This window comes from Lycorma delicatula, chromosome 1, assembly GCF_047948215.1.
Source record: "Lycorma delicatula isolate Av1 chromosome 1, ASM4794821v1, whole genome shotgun sequence".
NCBI classification, from domain to species: Eukaryota; Metazoa; Arthropoda; class Insecta; order Hemiptera; family Fulgoridae; genus Lycorma; species Lycorma delicatula.
The window spans coordinates 150,690,487-150,707,831 of NC_134455.1; the positions used below are offsets into that span (position 1 = coordinate 150,690,487).

At 30.4% G+C, this 17,345-nt stretch overlaps 1 protein-coding gene across 4 annotated transcripts in view; it reads right to left on the minus strand.

Moving 5' to 3' along the window:
* Khc-73 (Kinesin heavy chain 73) overlaps nt 1-17,345 on the minus strand; it is a 489,570-nt gene that overhangs the window by 24,183 nt on the left and 448,042 nt on the right. For all 4 annotated transcript variants that reach the window (XR_012756224.1, XR_012756222.1, XR_012756225.1 and 1 more), the window contains 3 exons: nt 12,170-12,337; nt 1,622-1,780; nt 95-175 (listed from right to left, as the gene is read on the minus strand). Coding sequence is in view for 1 of the 4 variants with exons in the window: in XM_075364813.1 (XP_075220928.1) it covers nt 95-175; nt 1,622-1,780; nt 12,170-12,337 (408 nt within the window). In the remaining 3 variants the exon portion in view is untranslated. The remainder of the gene's footprint in view (nt 1-94; nt 176-1,621; nt 1,781-12,169; nt 12,338-17,345) is intronic.

Here is a 17,345-nt window from a genome sequence, read left to right on the forward strand (position 1 = left end):
ATAATCCTTATATTCCTAAGGTTAAAAGCAAGAACGACCACTTATAATGAAGTATTAGAATGTATAAACATCAGGCGTTATTTATTCAATCTACCTGAAGAATGACGTAAAGTGCCGACTGAACTTAGTCCTTCCCCCCTACTTCGAGATCTATGTAAAGTAGACAATCCTTCACCTGAAAAACATAACAGCAAGTAAAAATGACTGGTACTTTGTTACTGAATAAAACAAACTTTGTTTATTACTTACTTAATGGGCAATACTTAACACTTTTTTTTTCATACTATTTCATTATAATTTATTTATTTTATTTACTTTTTAATTTTTCAATAAAGAAATCAAAGGTACTTTTACTCAAGAGTTATAATGAAGATTATAAATGATTTGATAAAAGTTGTCATTAGTTATCATTATTATTAAATTAATATTCTTAATATTCTGGATATTAATGCAACTTAAAAATTACAATTTTTTTTGCCTCAGAACAACATAAAAATGTGTTATCACTTGTTCGTATTTATTTGAAGGCCTAAACAAAAAATATAAAATCAGTCCTAAAAATTAAGCTTTTTAATTGGGGCAAGTGTTTACTGTAATAAGAAAAATGTCATTTAATATGTGTAGTGAGCAAGTAAAATAATGCTCTTTTAATAAATGGATTATTGACATTGGCATTCATAGTCTGAAATGTATGTTACTTTTACAGTGACGATGTGTTATGTTGTTTGGCGGCTTTTACAAGGTTTCTTTTTATTTTAAATCTCTAAAAATATTCTTGTCCCACCTGTCTTGGAGAACTGTACCATTTTGATTTTCAAAGATATTTAAAATTAATATTACTTTAACATTCTTTAAACATTTTTTTTATAGATTAAATTATATGTTGCTGGTTATCATCTAGTAGGAAGTTTACTGAAAGGTTATTACAGGTTTGAGTCCTGCATCAGTGTAAAAAACTTTGGTGTGTATCCAGTGGCTTAAGGAATTAATTCCTTAATCTGAAATATCATCAATTAATCTAAAGAAGTTACTCAAGGAATCAACAATGACAAGATTATTTTAAGCAGTGAAAGAAAAAAAAACTCAAAAATAAAAATCAGGCGGTAGAATAAAATTCAAATATTAAACAAAAGGAAAAAATGTCTAGAAAAGGAGATAGGTACAGAGAAATGCTGACAATGTATAATGCTGATCAGATATCCAACTGATTTTACGTTTATAATTAGAACAACTTCTACTAACACTATTTAAGTTAAATTCTTGACAATAGATGTTATTGTGATAAAACCCCTTTTTCATTACTTTCACATAGCAATGGAAAATTAATTTCAAACAATATTTTTCCTCACTTTTTTTTTCATTAATGTTAATCTTTACACCAATATAGTTTTTAAATCGATGGAATTTTCTTGGTTAAAAGTCCACGATTGGATTTTGTGAATAAAATTCATCAGGAGGAAGCCTTCAGAAAATAAAACATTAAAATGAAACTTTATTTGAGTTTGAATATATCTGTAAAAGTTTAAACGGAAAAACATTATATAAGACAAATAATTTAGAACAGGAAATGGAAAGGTTAATAAGCTTAATACTAGATATAAGATAAAGCTTTAAGCACTACCTCTACTTGAGCTACGATGCAAGGAAGGAGTATCATGGCCATGTCCTCTCATTGCTCTTCCCCGTCTGTCTTGAATCAATTTGTTTGCACGAACAAATATTCCATGTTTTGGTTTTGCTTCAAAATAGCGTACACCTTGAACAACCCCATCATTTTTTCCTGTAAATTAAATATTTACATAAAATATTAAAGAAAAAGTTTCGCTCTCATACATTTAAAGTAATGGTGAATTTTTAACAATTCATTGACATCTGGATCAAAAGAATGATAAATAACTTAATAAATTAAGTGAAATTACTTGAAAATAATGTAAAAATTTAACTGATTTTAAAATTTGCAAATATAATATGATTAAGTAAAACTTATTTAATAAACACTTCCAAACACAGGATGAAATTTGAGACATTCTGTAAAGATGTGAACAGGTTACTGACTAATGCCAAACTGACCAGTCTCTAACTGCAAAGGGAAATGATGAATTTTGCAACATGAATTTTCCTGAAGACTGGAAATATCTCAAGTGCCTATTATAACATGAACACTGTAGTTAAATGGTTCAAACAAGTCTATTTCAACCATAATAATAAATATAAAAATAATAAAGTGCCAAGAAGACAAGAAACTCCCTTGGAGCACTTATTTAGTGAGTCAAAATGGTTACTTTAAACAGGTTTTTCATGATTTTTGAGAGGTTATAACTTTTTTTTAAACAATAAACACTTGAGCGGTTATAACAATACACACAAAACTTTTTTATTTGCCATAAAGATCTACAAAAAAGTTGTGCAAATTTGAGATTTTTATCACAAGCCCAGCCAAAATTTGAATTAAAAAAAAAAATTAGATTTCAAAAATTCATAAAATTTAGGGGTAAGTATATCACCATTAATATTATGGTAAAACTATTAACATATACCAACATATAAAAAAATAATTCAAACTGTGTATGCCATCCCTGCTTCTTGAAAAAAATTACCAAAAGTGAAATTTCACAGTTTTTCAACTCTATTGGTATCTCTCTCATAGATGGAAGAGAGATAGGTAAATAAACCACTGAACCAGTCTTTTACCTTGAGAAAATATGATTATATTGCTTTTTATTTCATTCTTCCAGGACAGATAGTTTTTTAGTTATAATTTTTCCCGTAAACCCTTACAATCACAAAAATAGGTGTGCGCACTGTAACAAAAATGGCTGCCACAGGTAAACTGCTTAAATAAAAAATATAAAAAAATAAAAAAATAGTTTTAAGGTCTTGAGACGTGTAAGAAACAAGTGAATAAGTTTCAATTTTTTTGGAATTGGTCAGGCAACCACCCTTGGGTCATTTCAAATGGATTGACCCTTTAATAATAAAACTCTAAATGGAAATGTGCAAAATTAATTAATCAAGCTGCCTTTAGAAAAAAATTTTAAGTGTAATGTCAGATGTAAAATTCTCATAGGATGATCAAAATAACTTTTTTTTTGGAACAAAATCCAAGAGTACTATTTTGTTGTGAAGCATTTAAATGAATTTTTGATTTTCACCATTATTAAGTATTCTTCATATCCATATATATTCTTGTCTGAAATGTAATAATATAACCTCTAGGAATCCCTGAAAATTCAAAATAAATTTTCTTGAAAATCAGCAGTCAGGTCATAATTTTGGTGGCCATAAATAAAAATCATGTATAAGATACTTAGTAAATTAAATCTTTTAACTTCTCCAGTGTTATATTTATGAACCTTTGTTAAAAGCAACAGCCACTTATTCTTAAAAAATAACAATATCAAATCAGAACTGGTTTTTGTTTAACACAATATTTCAGTTTATGAGACAGGAGGTTTATGTTTTTGTTATCACTTTTAATAAATTAATTAAAAGGTCTTCTCACCAATTTACTTAAATAAAATTAAAAGATTTCTTTATAGAAACAATTATTACCTGAGTTTTTAAATGATATTAATTGAAAAAAATAAAAAATTTAACATGTACATATATTATGTGCTAAAATAAGTTTTCTGAATTGTTATTTATTTCATACTAATTTAATATCCTAATACATTTAACGTACTGCTTTTACATGATTTTATACTTAAAATTAGTAATATAAATTTGAACTAAATCTAATTTGAATAATTAATTATGAATTTTGTAATACTACACTGATCAAGATTTTACTGCAATTTCCTTTGATCAATCTAAGTAAATGCTGGGGCAGCTTATAATTTTTTATTCTGATTTTTATTCTGCTTTCTACACAATGTGTTATTACACATCAATCAGAATGAAATGTTTATCTATCTATAAGGATTACCACAAAGAGAATTAATATACAAAAGAATCAAGCATTATTAAATACCAATATTTATAAATAATATATTCTGGAATGATTTGCAAAAATGTACCATATATTATACAAAATACAATAGTACACACACATTTTCATATTAAAACTTAATCAAAAAAGTCTTATTTTAGTTGCATTCCACTTACTTCAATATAGAAAGATAGTTAACAGTCGAATCTCGGTAAGCAATCAAGTAAAAAAATCCTATTGATTTTAAGATTCATCAATTACTTATAATTAACAATTAGTAGATGCCCACAATTCAAAGAGAAATTCCAAATAGGATTACTTAACCTTAATCAACTCTGGCAAGGACACTAACAAGTCCGGCTGGAAAAGAAGGAGGGTGGTCATTCCTCCGAGATGACCAAACACAAGAAACTGGGGGGGGAAAAAAACTAGGCAAGAAACCACATGAAATTTAATCACACTCAACCGCTAATGCTACCGCATATGAGGCAGCCGATGTGCTAGCACTGGGAACCCAGGTTGTTGGTGAGAAGTGGACTACTGGCCAAAGAAGAAAGAAATTTGTAATCAATCTCAAGAAGAAATTTGACTAGCCACATGGAATGTGCAAACTGGACATCATGTTGGCCAAAAGGAGATCATAGTCCAGGAACTAGCCAAATGAAAGATATCAATTGCAGCTTTGTCTGAACTACGGTTCACTAGATCTGGATCGATGACAGTACAACCTCCAGTTGCCAATGAGACGATGACATTATTCTACTCTGCTAAAAGCGTTATCACCTCTAGCCACTACGAAGTTGGCTAGCAGTTCTCAGCATCAATGGCACCATCAGGACCCACATCTTGTCAGTTTATGCCCCAGCTGAAAGAAGCTTCAATTCAGCCAAGGATGGATTCCATACCCGGCTCCAACACAAGCTGTATTAAATCTGACAACTGAGATCCTGACTGGTGAATTCAATGCCCACATAGATGTGAATAAGCTTGGATGGGAGCTAACAATGGGCAAATTTGGGCATGAAGTCATCAACAACAATGGCCTGTGCTTATTGTCCTTTACAGCATCAAATAATCTGGTTGTGGAAAACATCATCTTTCAACACCCACTTAAGCACCAGATCACTTGGCAAAATCCATCTGGCATTAATTCTGCAGTATTGGATTATGTTCTGATCAGTTCTTGATTCCAGTCATCACTCCAGCATGTGTATGCCATACGATGGCCAGATTGTGGATTTGATCACTACCTTGTTTGGGTTAAAATAAAGTTGTGCCTTCATAGCGCAAATTAATACTACAACAGCAAGACTGAGCTGGTTGTACCTGCTGGATCCCATATACAGGCAAGAATTCCAGATTGCACTTTTGAATTAATTTGAACAATAGATGATGTCAATGATGATGATGAGAACCAGGTATCTAAAGCCATCATGGATTGTGCCAAAAAATTGTGTCTGCCATTTGCCATAAAATGCAGCCATGGATTTCAGATCAGTGCCTGGACATGGTGGAAAAACAGAAACAACTAAATTTACCAACTATGAACACTATTGGCAATTAAACAAAGATGTCCGATGGAAAATGAAAGAAGATAGTAGCTGACCTTGAAGAAGCCGCATCCAAGCATGAATACCACACCTGTATCGTACTACTGCACACTCAGAAGTTAAGTGGGAAGACAAAATCAACCAAGAACAACATCCAAAAGAGTGGATCCTTTGTGCGATCACTAAATGAATGGCTATAGTGCTGGAAGGAATTTTTCCAAAAACTCTATAACCACAATCCTCCAAAAGGATTTCCTGCAGCCCTGCCACAAATTGAGCACCAGCAATGCCATTAAACCATGACCAACCAACGATTGAAGAAGTTATAGACGCAATAAGGTCATTGAAAAATGGCAAAGTATCTGGAGTGGATGAAGTCACAGCAGAGACGATCAAAACTGGAGGAGACATTCTGCTCCACCAACTCCACACACTATTTCAGCTGATCTGGCTCACAGAATATGCACCTTCAGTCTAGGGATCAAAGAAGAAGAAAAACCTTAATGATCCAGGAAAGCTGATTTACAAAATATAAACAATGCAGTCAATGGCTTTAACTGTTTTTTTCCAACATCCTTCAGTTTTCGAGGTGGTGGTCCTTCAGATATAACACACCTAAGATTATGAAGTTTTAAAGGAAGCAGTTTACTACCTTATCCTGTAATTTAGAATAAGATAGTATATTTACCATTATACTGTTATAGGAAGCCATATATCATTAATCCTTGATGACACTCAGCTTAAACAGAGTTAGCTGATTTTGCAATAATTCAGATGATTTATCACAAATATTAGCTTTTTCAATCTGATGGTAATATAATAGGGAACTCAATCAATTACAACAATAAATTACTAATATTTCAAATTACCTGAAATTGCTTTATATAATACTTTCTTAACCACAAAACAATATAATACAGGGCCATTTATAAGTAATAGCAAACTATTACATTTACTATTAAATTTATAAGTAGTAGCAAAGAAGTTGGCATTAAACTGTAGAATTTTATAAAAGAAAAGTAAGGTCAGCTGATGGGTTATTCATAAAAGGAAAGAACATCGTATGAGAAGGAAATGAATCACATAGTGTTTGAAGATCTGAACTACGAGATGTTTAAAATATCTGGTTAAATAAAATTTTTAATGCCTTTATTGCTTTAATTTATGCAAATAAACTTTAGGTTTTGTATGAGAAAATTACACAGATTTACTGTGCAAGTGAAAACATCAAGTTGATTGGGATTCATACACAAAATCTTCCAGATGAAAGCCGTAGGTACTACTATGGAAACCAGTGGAAATGGAAAAATATTAATTATTGGAAAATTTTCATCCAGTTAAGAAAAGTATTTAAATATTTGTATAATTTACTGTTTTATGTATTGTATATATGAGGGGTGGGGGTGAAAGGATCCAAGCCTGGATAAGAAAAACAACATTTTTCTGGGTACATTTTGATTTATTTTTCAACATACCCACTACTAGGATCTATATACTTAGCCCAGTGTTCCACAAAAGCGGTTATATCAGTTTGATATGTTAATTTGTCCAATTCCTTAAAATAACCATTTACGGTGACCATAACTTGATTATTGGTTGAAATCTCTTCCCTTAAAGCCAATTTCCTAGGTTAGAAAACAAATGTTAGTCACTGGGAGCCAGATCAGTCTCATCAACCATCACAAATTGATGTAAAAATTCTTCTGGATTGCACCAAAAGAGCTCAAGACAATCACTTGAAATGTTTTTTCAGCACTGATTTTGGTCAGGCGCTAGCAAACATGGCACCCATCTAGTGCACAGCTTGTCCATAGCCAAATTTTTGTGCAAAATATTGCGCACACATTCTGTTGACATGCCTACAGAGACTTTGCTAACTCATTCATTGTCACTCATCGATCTGCCTAAATGACTTTGTGCTTTTTTTTCTATCATTTCTGGTATACTTACTTCAGTAGGATGTCCACTGTGTGGTTCATTGCTAGTGTGTGTTTCCCACTTTAAACAGTGTGACCCAGCATTTAACTGCTGTATTTGATGGAGAAAAGTCTCCTAATGTTGTATCAAGCGCTTCTTTAATTTCCTTTACACTTTCACAAGTGCAGCCTTTCAGAAAAAAGTATATAATCCACTGTATGAATTTCCAGTTTTTCTATTTTCAAAAAAATTCCCTAATTATCTGCTTTGACAGACTGTAAATACTGTACCAAGTGATGCAGTGATTTGAAACTCTTAAGTAAACTAATGTCATACAAGACTGTTGAGAAATTAAGTGTACTAACATTATCTCTGTGTGAGGCCTATAACTTTTCATCCCACCCTCATACACTTCAGCAAAATTTATTGGTTTATTATAAACAAAGTCTAACAAGACCTTTGTAATTATACAGACAAAAAAATAAAAAAAAAATTAAGCAATTACAAAATAATATTTAGAGTAAATGTAATGATATTAATAAATATAAACAATAAATGAGAATGAAACATATCCGCAGGAATAGATTTGATATAAGTGATACAGAAAAAACATTATTAAATTACAGAAAAAAAAAAAAAATTATATATAATATAATCTATCTATCTATTATATTATATATAATATCTATTTTTTTCTAAACAGTCACCATTTATTGCAACATGTTTTGCAAATTGTTCTACTAGCTTTACTATTCTGTCTGAAAAATATTCCCACCAATGATTTAAAACAATTAATTATTCATCTTCCAGTTTCTCAGCACTTTTAAAACTCTATAATGTAAGCTAATAATGTTTTAAATGGAAAAAAAGGTATAAATTGCTAGGTGCAAGATTGGAACTGTATAGTAGACATTTAAAGATTTTATTATTAATCATGGCCCATTCGTATTGGTATAAATTGAATATATAATAATTTCCACTTACCAACAATTTTTATTATTATGTCTGAGTGCTTTCGGATATTAAACCATCATCAGCAACATTTATGTGTTATGGATTATAATTATTTCCTTCACAAATTAATATATTAGATGAATTTTGAATTTTTTAAAAACAAAAATTATAAATACAATTGGTCAACAAAATGTAAAAATAATGTTGACGTCAGTCATGTCAGTATGAAGCTCTCAATTGTTATGTTTATTAGTATCAATCAGTATAACCAACCTGAGAACCAATACTATTGTTTAATATTTGTTTAAATAATACATCATTATCAAATTTTGTTTATTCATTTATTACATTTTTATTATTTAAGTATATGAAATATTTTTCAATAATATTTGTACATACTCAATTAAAAGATTTTCCAGCAAAGCTGCTTTAATTTTTGAACTGTTCCTGTTGCCATGTACAGTGAAGTGCAATGTGCAATTAAATTCAACTTAACAGCTTCCAACATGTTTTGGTCCAAATACCTTATCAAAGATTTTTATGTTTCACTACTTGTATTTGCATCTACAGCACCTTTACAATCAAGGAACTTTATAAGCAATACTCCTTTATTGTCGAAAAAAAGTCACCATAATCTTCCTGCTTGAATGTCCTTGATTAAATTTCTTGGGTCTCTGTGCTGATGAATGCCACTACTGCTTTTATAGCTATTTTGTTTCAACATTAGTGTACAATATCCAAATCTCATCTCCATCTATAATGCGGTTAAGAAGTTCAACTTACTCAGTTTGATAGTGGTGCAAAAATGTTTGAGTCCCAGCAAGATTATTTTCCTTGTGTTCAACTGGTTCAACTGTCAACATTCTTTGCATTTTTTTTTATCAGAAGCATAATTTTCTGAACTAGTTTTTCAATTAAATTTTTGTAATTCACTAAATGCAAAATATTTAGAAATTTATTTGATGATTATAAAACTGTAAACTGTCTGTTTTTGAAAAATTTTTTGTTCACTTTTGTCAAGAAAAGACTGGTATGTTCTTCATCATGAATATTTGTCCTGCCTTCTTGAAACAAACAAAAATATTTCTAAACTTTATCTTCACACATAACATTTGGTCCAGCAACATCACAAATTTGTTTGTATATTTCAGTAGCAGAGTAGTGTCTTAGTATTAAAAAACAAATTACTGCTCAAACCTCAAAGTTTGAGGGACTGTTTATTTTGCATTTGACTACTGATGCAAATAAACATGCTAGGCAAATGCTATCTGTTTCCAAAGCATAAATCTGTAGCAAAGTTGAAACAGCCTTAACTTGAAAAAAATGTACATTGTACGTAAGTTAGGTGTCATAACCAAAATGGTTATAGGTGACCAAACATGGATATAAGTCAGTCCTGAAACTAGCATATCCATACATCTTCAGGATAACAAGTAACTCAGAGTAGGCTTAAGAAAAGTAAGGAGTGAAGTGGTTTCCGGTTCTTTTCTTTACCGAGCGAAACATTCTGATGTGATAGTAATGATGTTCAGCATATTGTTCAACAAGATCAGCATGTTGAAACTATAGAAATGCAAGAGACGTTCAGCTCTTTAAATGACACTTCACTCTATTCACAACAGGGAATGGTCATATGCTGAACATCATTACTAGAGAAAGGAGGCTAACCTCAGATGCTTTTCATGAATCACAGCGTAGATAGGTTGGGACAGGTAGTGTAAAGCAATAAAGTAATACGGGATAATAAGTAAAATACAGTAGCTTAAATAAAATACATTATTCAGCCTGTACAGGATTATTACATTTATATACTTAATGAACTGTGAATGTGAAAGAATATTTATGATTAATAAAAATGGACCATCATATCATGAACTTTAGGTATGGAAGAATATAGAAAATCATAGCTTATTAAAAATTGAAAACGGCTATTTTCTTTTTAATGAATTAACAAACCTTGTTATAGTATTATCTGAGTATTTCATAAGCAAAGCAGCAAAAAAAAATTATGTACTGAATAAAACAATCCATTATAATGGGAGATTAACTCGTGCAAGAGTTCAGTTATAATAGGAATATAAGAAAAGAGTTCAATCATGAATCATGATGAACAGTATGCGTGTAAATCATATATGCTAACAAATCATATATTTGACAGCAGAACAACATTATTGTTACATAAATAATGGATTCGATTTGTAACCAAGAATTTAATTAACATAGTCAACTTAACATATGAACAACTTTCTTTGATCTTAAAGCTGAAGCTTTTTTTCCAGTTCTTTAAAGAAAGCAAATAATGCAATAAAACCTCTCCTGTAGTACAACTACCCTACATGGACAAGTTTTTATGGAACAGGAAATTTTTCACATTTTACCCTGTATTTTTTTCTTCCAAAGACAAACACTTTGTTGCCTGTAAACAGACCCTAAAAATTATAAGATTTTATATTACTAACCTTCTCAACCGGGACAATAAAATGCTAAGTCTCTGATTTGCTATTAACATTAAAAGTTTTAATGTTATGGAATCAAATCAAAATTTATTTACGTGTCAAAATTTATAACTGTACTTCTGTAGTAGTAATAATAGGAAAACATAATAACTATTATTTTGAATTAGATATAAAAAGAGTTTAAACTAAAAATACAATGAAGCACTTTGTGCGGTATATAATCAAACATTCAGCAACAGAATAAATTTTGGATATCCAAGAATAAACATATTCTATCGTATCGTCACACAACAATGAAAGTCTTGAAGTGAGTCATCTACAATGAATTCATCTGTTTTCATTCTTTTTCATTTTTAGAAAAATTACTGCACTATAATCATGTCTCCTAACAGTACATATGACAAAGTAAAATAAAAAATTAACTTTTTAATTTTTTTATTGTCAAATTATAGTTTTTCATCCCTTGAAAATTTGCAACAGGTGAATAATTACTAACAGTGAAGAAATTATGAATATTCGAGTTCAAAACTTTATAAAATAAAAATAAAAACTACAGCCTATAAAGACAATTTGAAAAGAAGTCACACTACTTTTAGATAATTCTGTTCTGCATTTAATGCTTTTAAACAGCGACATTTTTTTTACTTTCTAAAGGTTTTTTATTATGGGGAGAATGAAAAAGACACAATTTCTTGAGCCTTCATTTGCACAGCTTGAATTTGATCACTTCTCACTACAAACATTCAACACCAATTCAAATGAAAGTTTTACACAAGTATTCAATAAGTTAAAAGAAAGGACTATCCATTTGAGATTAATATCTTCAACTGTTTGATTTGTAAAACCATTTTATCTTGTTCCTACTCAAATCTCCATTTTAAAGTAAGGTATGAGCTTCAGATCATACCAACCAATAAGGTAATATCTTATCTTTATTTACACTATCTATAACATCAAAAACCCATTATTTAAGATTAATGAAAAGTAGTTATTGATTTTTGTTTAACTATTTTTAAAATAGAATTTACTAAAATATCACTAGCTCTGGTTAGAAATAAAATAAACAAAAAAGCATTCAATTCAAAATTAATATAATATTATTATTGACAGTCTCATACTTGCTAATAGAAGTAAAAAGATATGTCACAACATGGAGTTTTTCTTAGAAAACAGACACGGTTCATAAACTCAAGATGATTTTTCATAGAGAAAAAAGATTTCACCATGACATTCATGAATTGTTAATCACTGGATTTTTTTTGATTTTCAGATGTAAATTGTGCTAACTAAAACTACGGAAACTTGAATATGAGGAATTTAATACAAAAGAACAGTATATTTTAAACAGATACTTTAGAACATACCAGTTGGAGCATCAAGATCAACTCCAATCCAAATACCGGCAGCAAATTCCGTCGGTCCAACAAATGCGACTACACCAGATGCATTAGAAGGCCTGATTAGTACACTCTCACCAATACAAACCCATTCCGGTACAGATTCTTCTATCCTAGCTACACTCTCTGTTTCATCTAAACAAATATTAATGAAAAATTATTCACTTAAAACTACAAAGTCACCAGTACATAAAAAATTTAAGGCACTTCTTGAATGAATGTAATGGGTGTGAATTAAACACCATGTTCCTTCGTTAACTATTCAGATTTTTAATTATTTAAAACACACCTATGCACTAGTCTTAACAAATCCATGAGTACTCCAAACCAATTTTTGGGTAAGATATAATATGAACAATTGAAACTCCAATGTTTTAGAAACAATGTGTATCGCAAAGACACATACTATCTAACCATTATATATATATATATTATACATTACAAAATAACTTAAGAACCAGTTTTTAAACTGTTCTCTTTTTTTACTAAAATGGTCACTGCCAAAATAAATTATTTTTTTGAAAGGAAAAGCACCAAAAAAAGACGAAAACTACTCTCAAAATAAACTATCTAATAGTTTATTAGAACTAACTGTTCTAATTAACTGTGTGTTAATTTTTAACACAGTAATATTTAGAATCACTAACAAGATAGTTCTGAAAGAGGTAGCTGCATGTTTTAAATAAATAAAATCAGGATAACTGACAATTTTATGTTTGTATTCTTTATCAAAATCAGATTATTTAAAGAAAATTTTAATGTTCCAAAGGTTTTGTGAGTAGGTGAAGACACAATTTTTCTTAACAAGAAATTTCTACTGTACTGACAACAGTAAAAAGAGTGTACAGTACAAACAGTTTTAAATTTTTATTTGTAAATTGCTAAGAATGGAATTTAAAATCATTTTAACTACGTCTGTTACTGTGTTTGTCCAAAATCATGACTTCTGTTTTACAAGATTAAAGGCAAGTATAGTTTTAATATAAGTTGTAAAGAGAAGTTATTTTAAATATTTTCAATATATATAACAGAAACCAAAATTTGGCTATGTCCACTATGCATTTATTTGAATATTTACCAACGGGCTACTCCCATGATGAAAAACAGATTTGTGGAATTTATTTTTTCAGGATGTATTTTACCCAAAAAAAGTAAGACGTAAAAAAATAACTACTATTTCAGGAAAAACTTTTTTAATTTGCTAGTACATTATCACATTTTAATACAGAATTTCAATGAAGAAACTAAAATTTGAAATAACTTTACTACAAAAAATTATTTTCATCTGAAAGAAGGAAAAAGTGTTTTAATCTCCTTTTGGCACTTAATCCTTCTGAGTTCAATCTTATTTACAATAAAAGAAACATATTATTTCACACCAGCTATTTAATATAATTTATTAAGTGATACTCTAACTCTCTTATTCCATAATGCCAAAGTTTATGTAAGATGATAAGGATCCTGATGATGCTGAAGGTCTTCTGCAAGTCCACAACATAATTATATCATTTACCGTTATTATGCCAAACGTGATAAATGATTTTAATTACACTTCTGCACAGTGGTGGCTCGCGTATAGGTACTGCGAAACTGCAGCAACCCCTATTTCTACTTGATATTATCGATAATATTTAATACAATGAGTCCTTTTTTCTTTAATTCTTTCTTTATACTTGTACAGTATATAATCCTAAAGCTTAATGTCAGTAGCCATCCCCCAGTTTATGAAAACGATACAAAAATCTTTGTATGGAACTGTTCCACAGCTGTTTCACAGTTCCAGCAGCATGGTGTTTATTGTGCGCATGCACACATAGGAAGGATGCTGCATGCGAGGCTGCAAGGGAGAGAGAGCACTGTTGCTCCTGCAGTGCCAACCTTGGTGTGCTGGTGGAAGGTAGTTTTTTTTTTTAATCCACAGTGTGTATGGAACGTTCCTTGTTCGTTTCTAGTTTCGGTGAAAAGAGTATGACAGTGGTTTAGTTGTTTTTTCAGTAGTGATCAGAAGATGGTGGAAAGCATCTTTGATTGTCAAATCTGCCCAAAAACACACTGGAAGGGCAAAAGAGAAGTTAATTAGTAAAAAATTATATATTTGTTTCTGCAACTACATACAAATTTAAATTAAGCATCATTGGACTAAAGTATTTTTAAGTGGACATTTTATTAAGTTATTATCCAATAATAATAAAAAATATTATCTGTATTGACATTTATTATTTATTTGGTTAAACTGAATATGGTGTATAAGCACATTGTGCTTAAAAACCATGTACCATATTCTTGAATGTGATAAAGTGTTAGATTATTATCCTGCTTCTAGCTATTCTATCTGATTAATTTTATTTTGCTTCTTTTATGTTACAAAAAAACTTTAACCATGGCCTTGAAAAGGCTCAGAAAAAGATTTTCTAGAGCAGCACCCCCACTAATTTTAGCTACAAGCTATCACTGCCTCTTCAGTAATTAAAATGAAACTACTAATCACAATGTTCGCAAAGAATACAGTTTGGGATACAATTTTTAAAAGTAGTATATAAAAGTTAACTGAATTTATATTGTTTGAAGCTGTTGAGATATCAGTTTTCGGGCACTAAGTATAAAATGTCTCTGTTGTGTGCACTGTTTTTATGAGGCAATTAAAAAAATTTGATTTCTGCTTTACATATTTCTTTTACCTTTAGATCAATAAGCAAGCAATACAGATTTCACAAATAAAAAGAATTTCCATAATAATGTTGCACTAAATAATAAACTCACAGATATTACATAAATATAAATGATAGATAGTTAAAAACAGTATTATGTAAATTTAAAAAAAATTTAACTTAATAAAATAAGATATTGTACGAGGGTAATTCAATTATTATTGGCAATTTAGTTATATTTTTGTTTATATTGGTAGTACTGTCGTGTTGTATAGATGATGCATGCATGGTTTAATTGTTGTTATGTCTGTGCAGGTTTGATGCTGCTAGGTTAGTTCCATTATCGCTGCCCTGCCGTTAATTATGGCTGCTCCGCTTTCTGTTTGCACCAAAGAAGAGCAACCTTCAGTGATCCGTTTTTTGTGGTCGGAAGTTGTATCAGGGGCTGAAATTCATCGAAGACTTTTGATACAGTACGGGAACAGTGTGTTGCTGCAATGGAGTGTCTACAAATGGATTGAAAAATTCAAAAATGGTCGCACAAGTGTTACGCACGATGAATGAGCTGGACGACTGTTTACCGCCACAAATGAGGAAAATATTGAGTGTGCATGTGACATGGTTTTCTTAGACTATTGATGAAGTGTCACATTGCAAATTAGTCACGGTTCTGCCTACGAAATCATCCACAATAGACTTTGATTTCATAAAGTCTGTGCAAGATGGGTCCCAAAACAACTCACACAGTTGCATAAACAAACACGCTTGGAAATCTGTCAAAAACATCTGGACTGCTATGGTAACGAACGGGACATCTTCTTAGACAGAATCATCCCTGGTGACAAAACATGGATCCATCACTACGAGCCAGAGAGTAAACGGCAGAGTATGGAATGTAAACATCCAAATTCACTGTGCAAAAAAAGTTCAAGACCCAACCATCCGCAGGAAAACTGATGGTTACGGTTTTTTGGGACTCACAAGGCCCAGTAATGGAACATTATGAGGAAAGTGCACAACAATAAACAGTGCGCATTACAGTGAGATGCTTACTGTCAAGCTGAAGCCTACAATTGAAAACCTTATTTTATGAGGGCATCAGGAAGCTTGTGCAACAATGGACCAAGTGCATTGAAATGGAAGGGGATTATGTTGAAAAATGATGTACATGTAAGTTTCCTTTTGTATTGCAATAACATTTATAACTACATTGCGGATAATAATTCACTTACCCTCGTAAATGTAAAACTCACAAAACACCCTCGTCAAAGAAAAACCTTGACAAGAGCAAAATCAGCAAATAAAAAATGGGTATGAAATAAAATAACAATATGAAGGGCATTAATTGAAATATGGACAATTATTTGTACATGAGCTAAACAAAAAAGTTAATTAAACTAGAATTCATTTAGAAAATTTTGTGTTTTTTTTAAAAAATAAAGTATGCAAAACTCACCAACAGAGTGACATTAATATTTTAAAAGAAAATAATTTAATTTTTAAACAGAGTAAAAATGTTTAAAATAGCTTAATTAAAAAATGAAATGGAAGCATAATAAGACCATTCTTGTTGCAAGCCTTATTATAGTGTCATTTTATGTGAAAATAGTTTTGTAGTCTGGTTTGAAGAAGATATTGAAATTTTTTGTTAGGAGAAGGTAATTTCTTTTTTCTTGCAAAGTTAGAAATATATTTTTAAATATTAATGGGCGGTAAAGTTAGAATTTTAAATTAACTAAAAACTGGTCTACATAATTCATATTTACAAGCACTAAAGAATCAGCTGACAGCTTATTTTTTATCCTAAAAACAACTCTGACTTTCAGAAGGGATTCCAAGAAATGATATATGTAAGAATGAATATAAATAAGTATAATAATTACTAATAATAATGACAACCTTACAATTTCAATAAAATACATCAAGGTGGATTGGTATGGTCGATTTTGTTGCAGATGAAATCTGTTTGTTAGGCCCACCACATATTTATAATAACGTGTAACATGACACCTTAAAATTTCATATTATAACAGTATTTCATATTATTACTGTGATAATATGAAATTAACACAATTAACATTGTTACGTCTACCTGAGGAAGTAGATGCATTGATGTGCATTCAGCACAAACATATTAAGAACAATACCAACAGTTTTATGAATGTCCTAATTCTAATAATATGATAGAGCCATAACAGAAGACTGATACAAAGTACAAAGCATATCCTTTAATTAATAATCAATCAAATTATACAGTGCATTCAGAGTCACTGTGCAGTATGCTTTAGAATTATGTGGTGCATTTTATTCTTTCAGCGTTAGGTTGGTTGCCCTGTGGATTCGCTGGGCATTGCTCAGTCATCAACCAAGAAGTCAGTTGAGTTATGATTAAATGTGCTCTGTGTTGTTTTGTTTATCAGAATCAATAATTATGAGAAATGTACTGGTTCTTTCAGTAAAGGAATGCATTTTTCTCTTGAATAAGTCTTTCATGA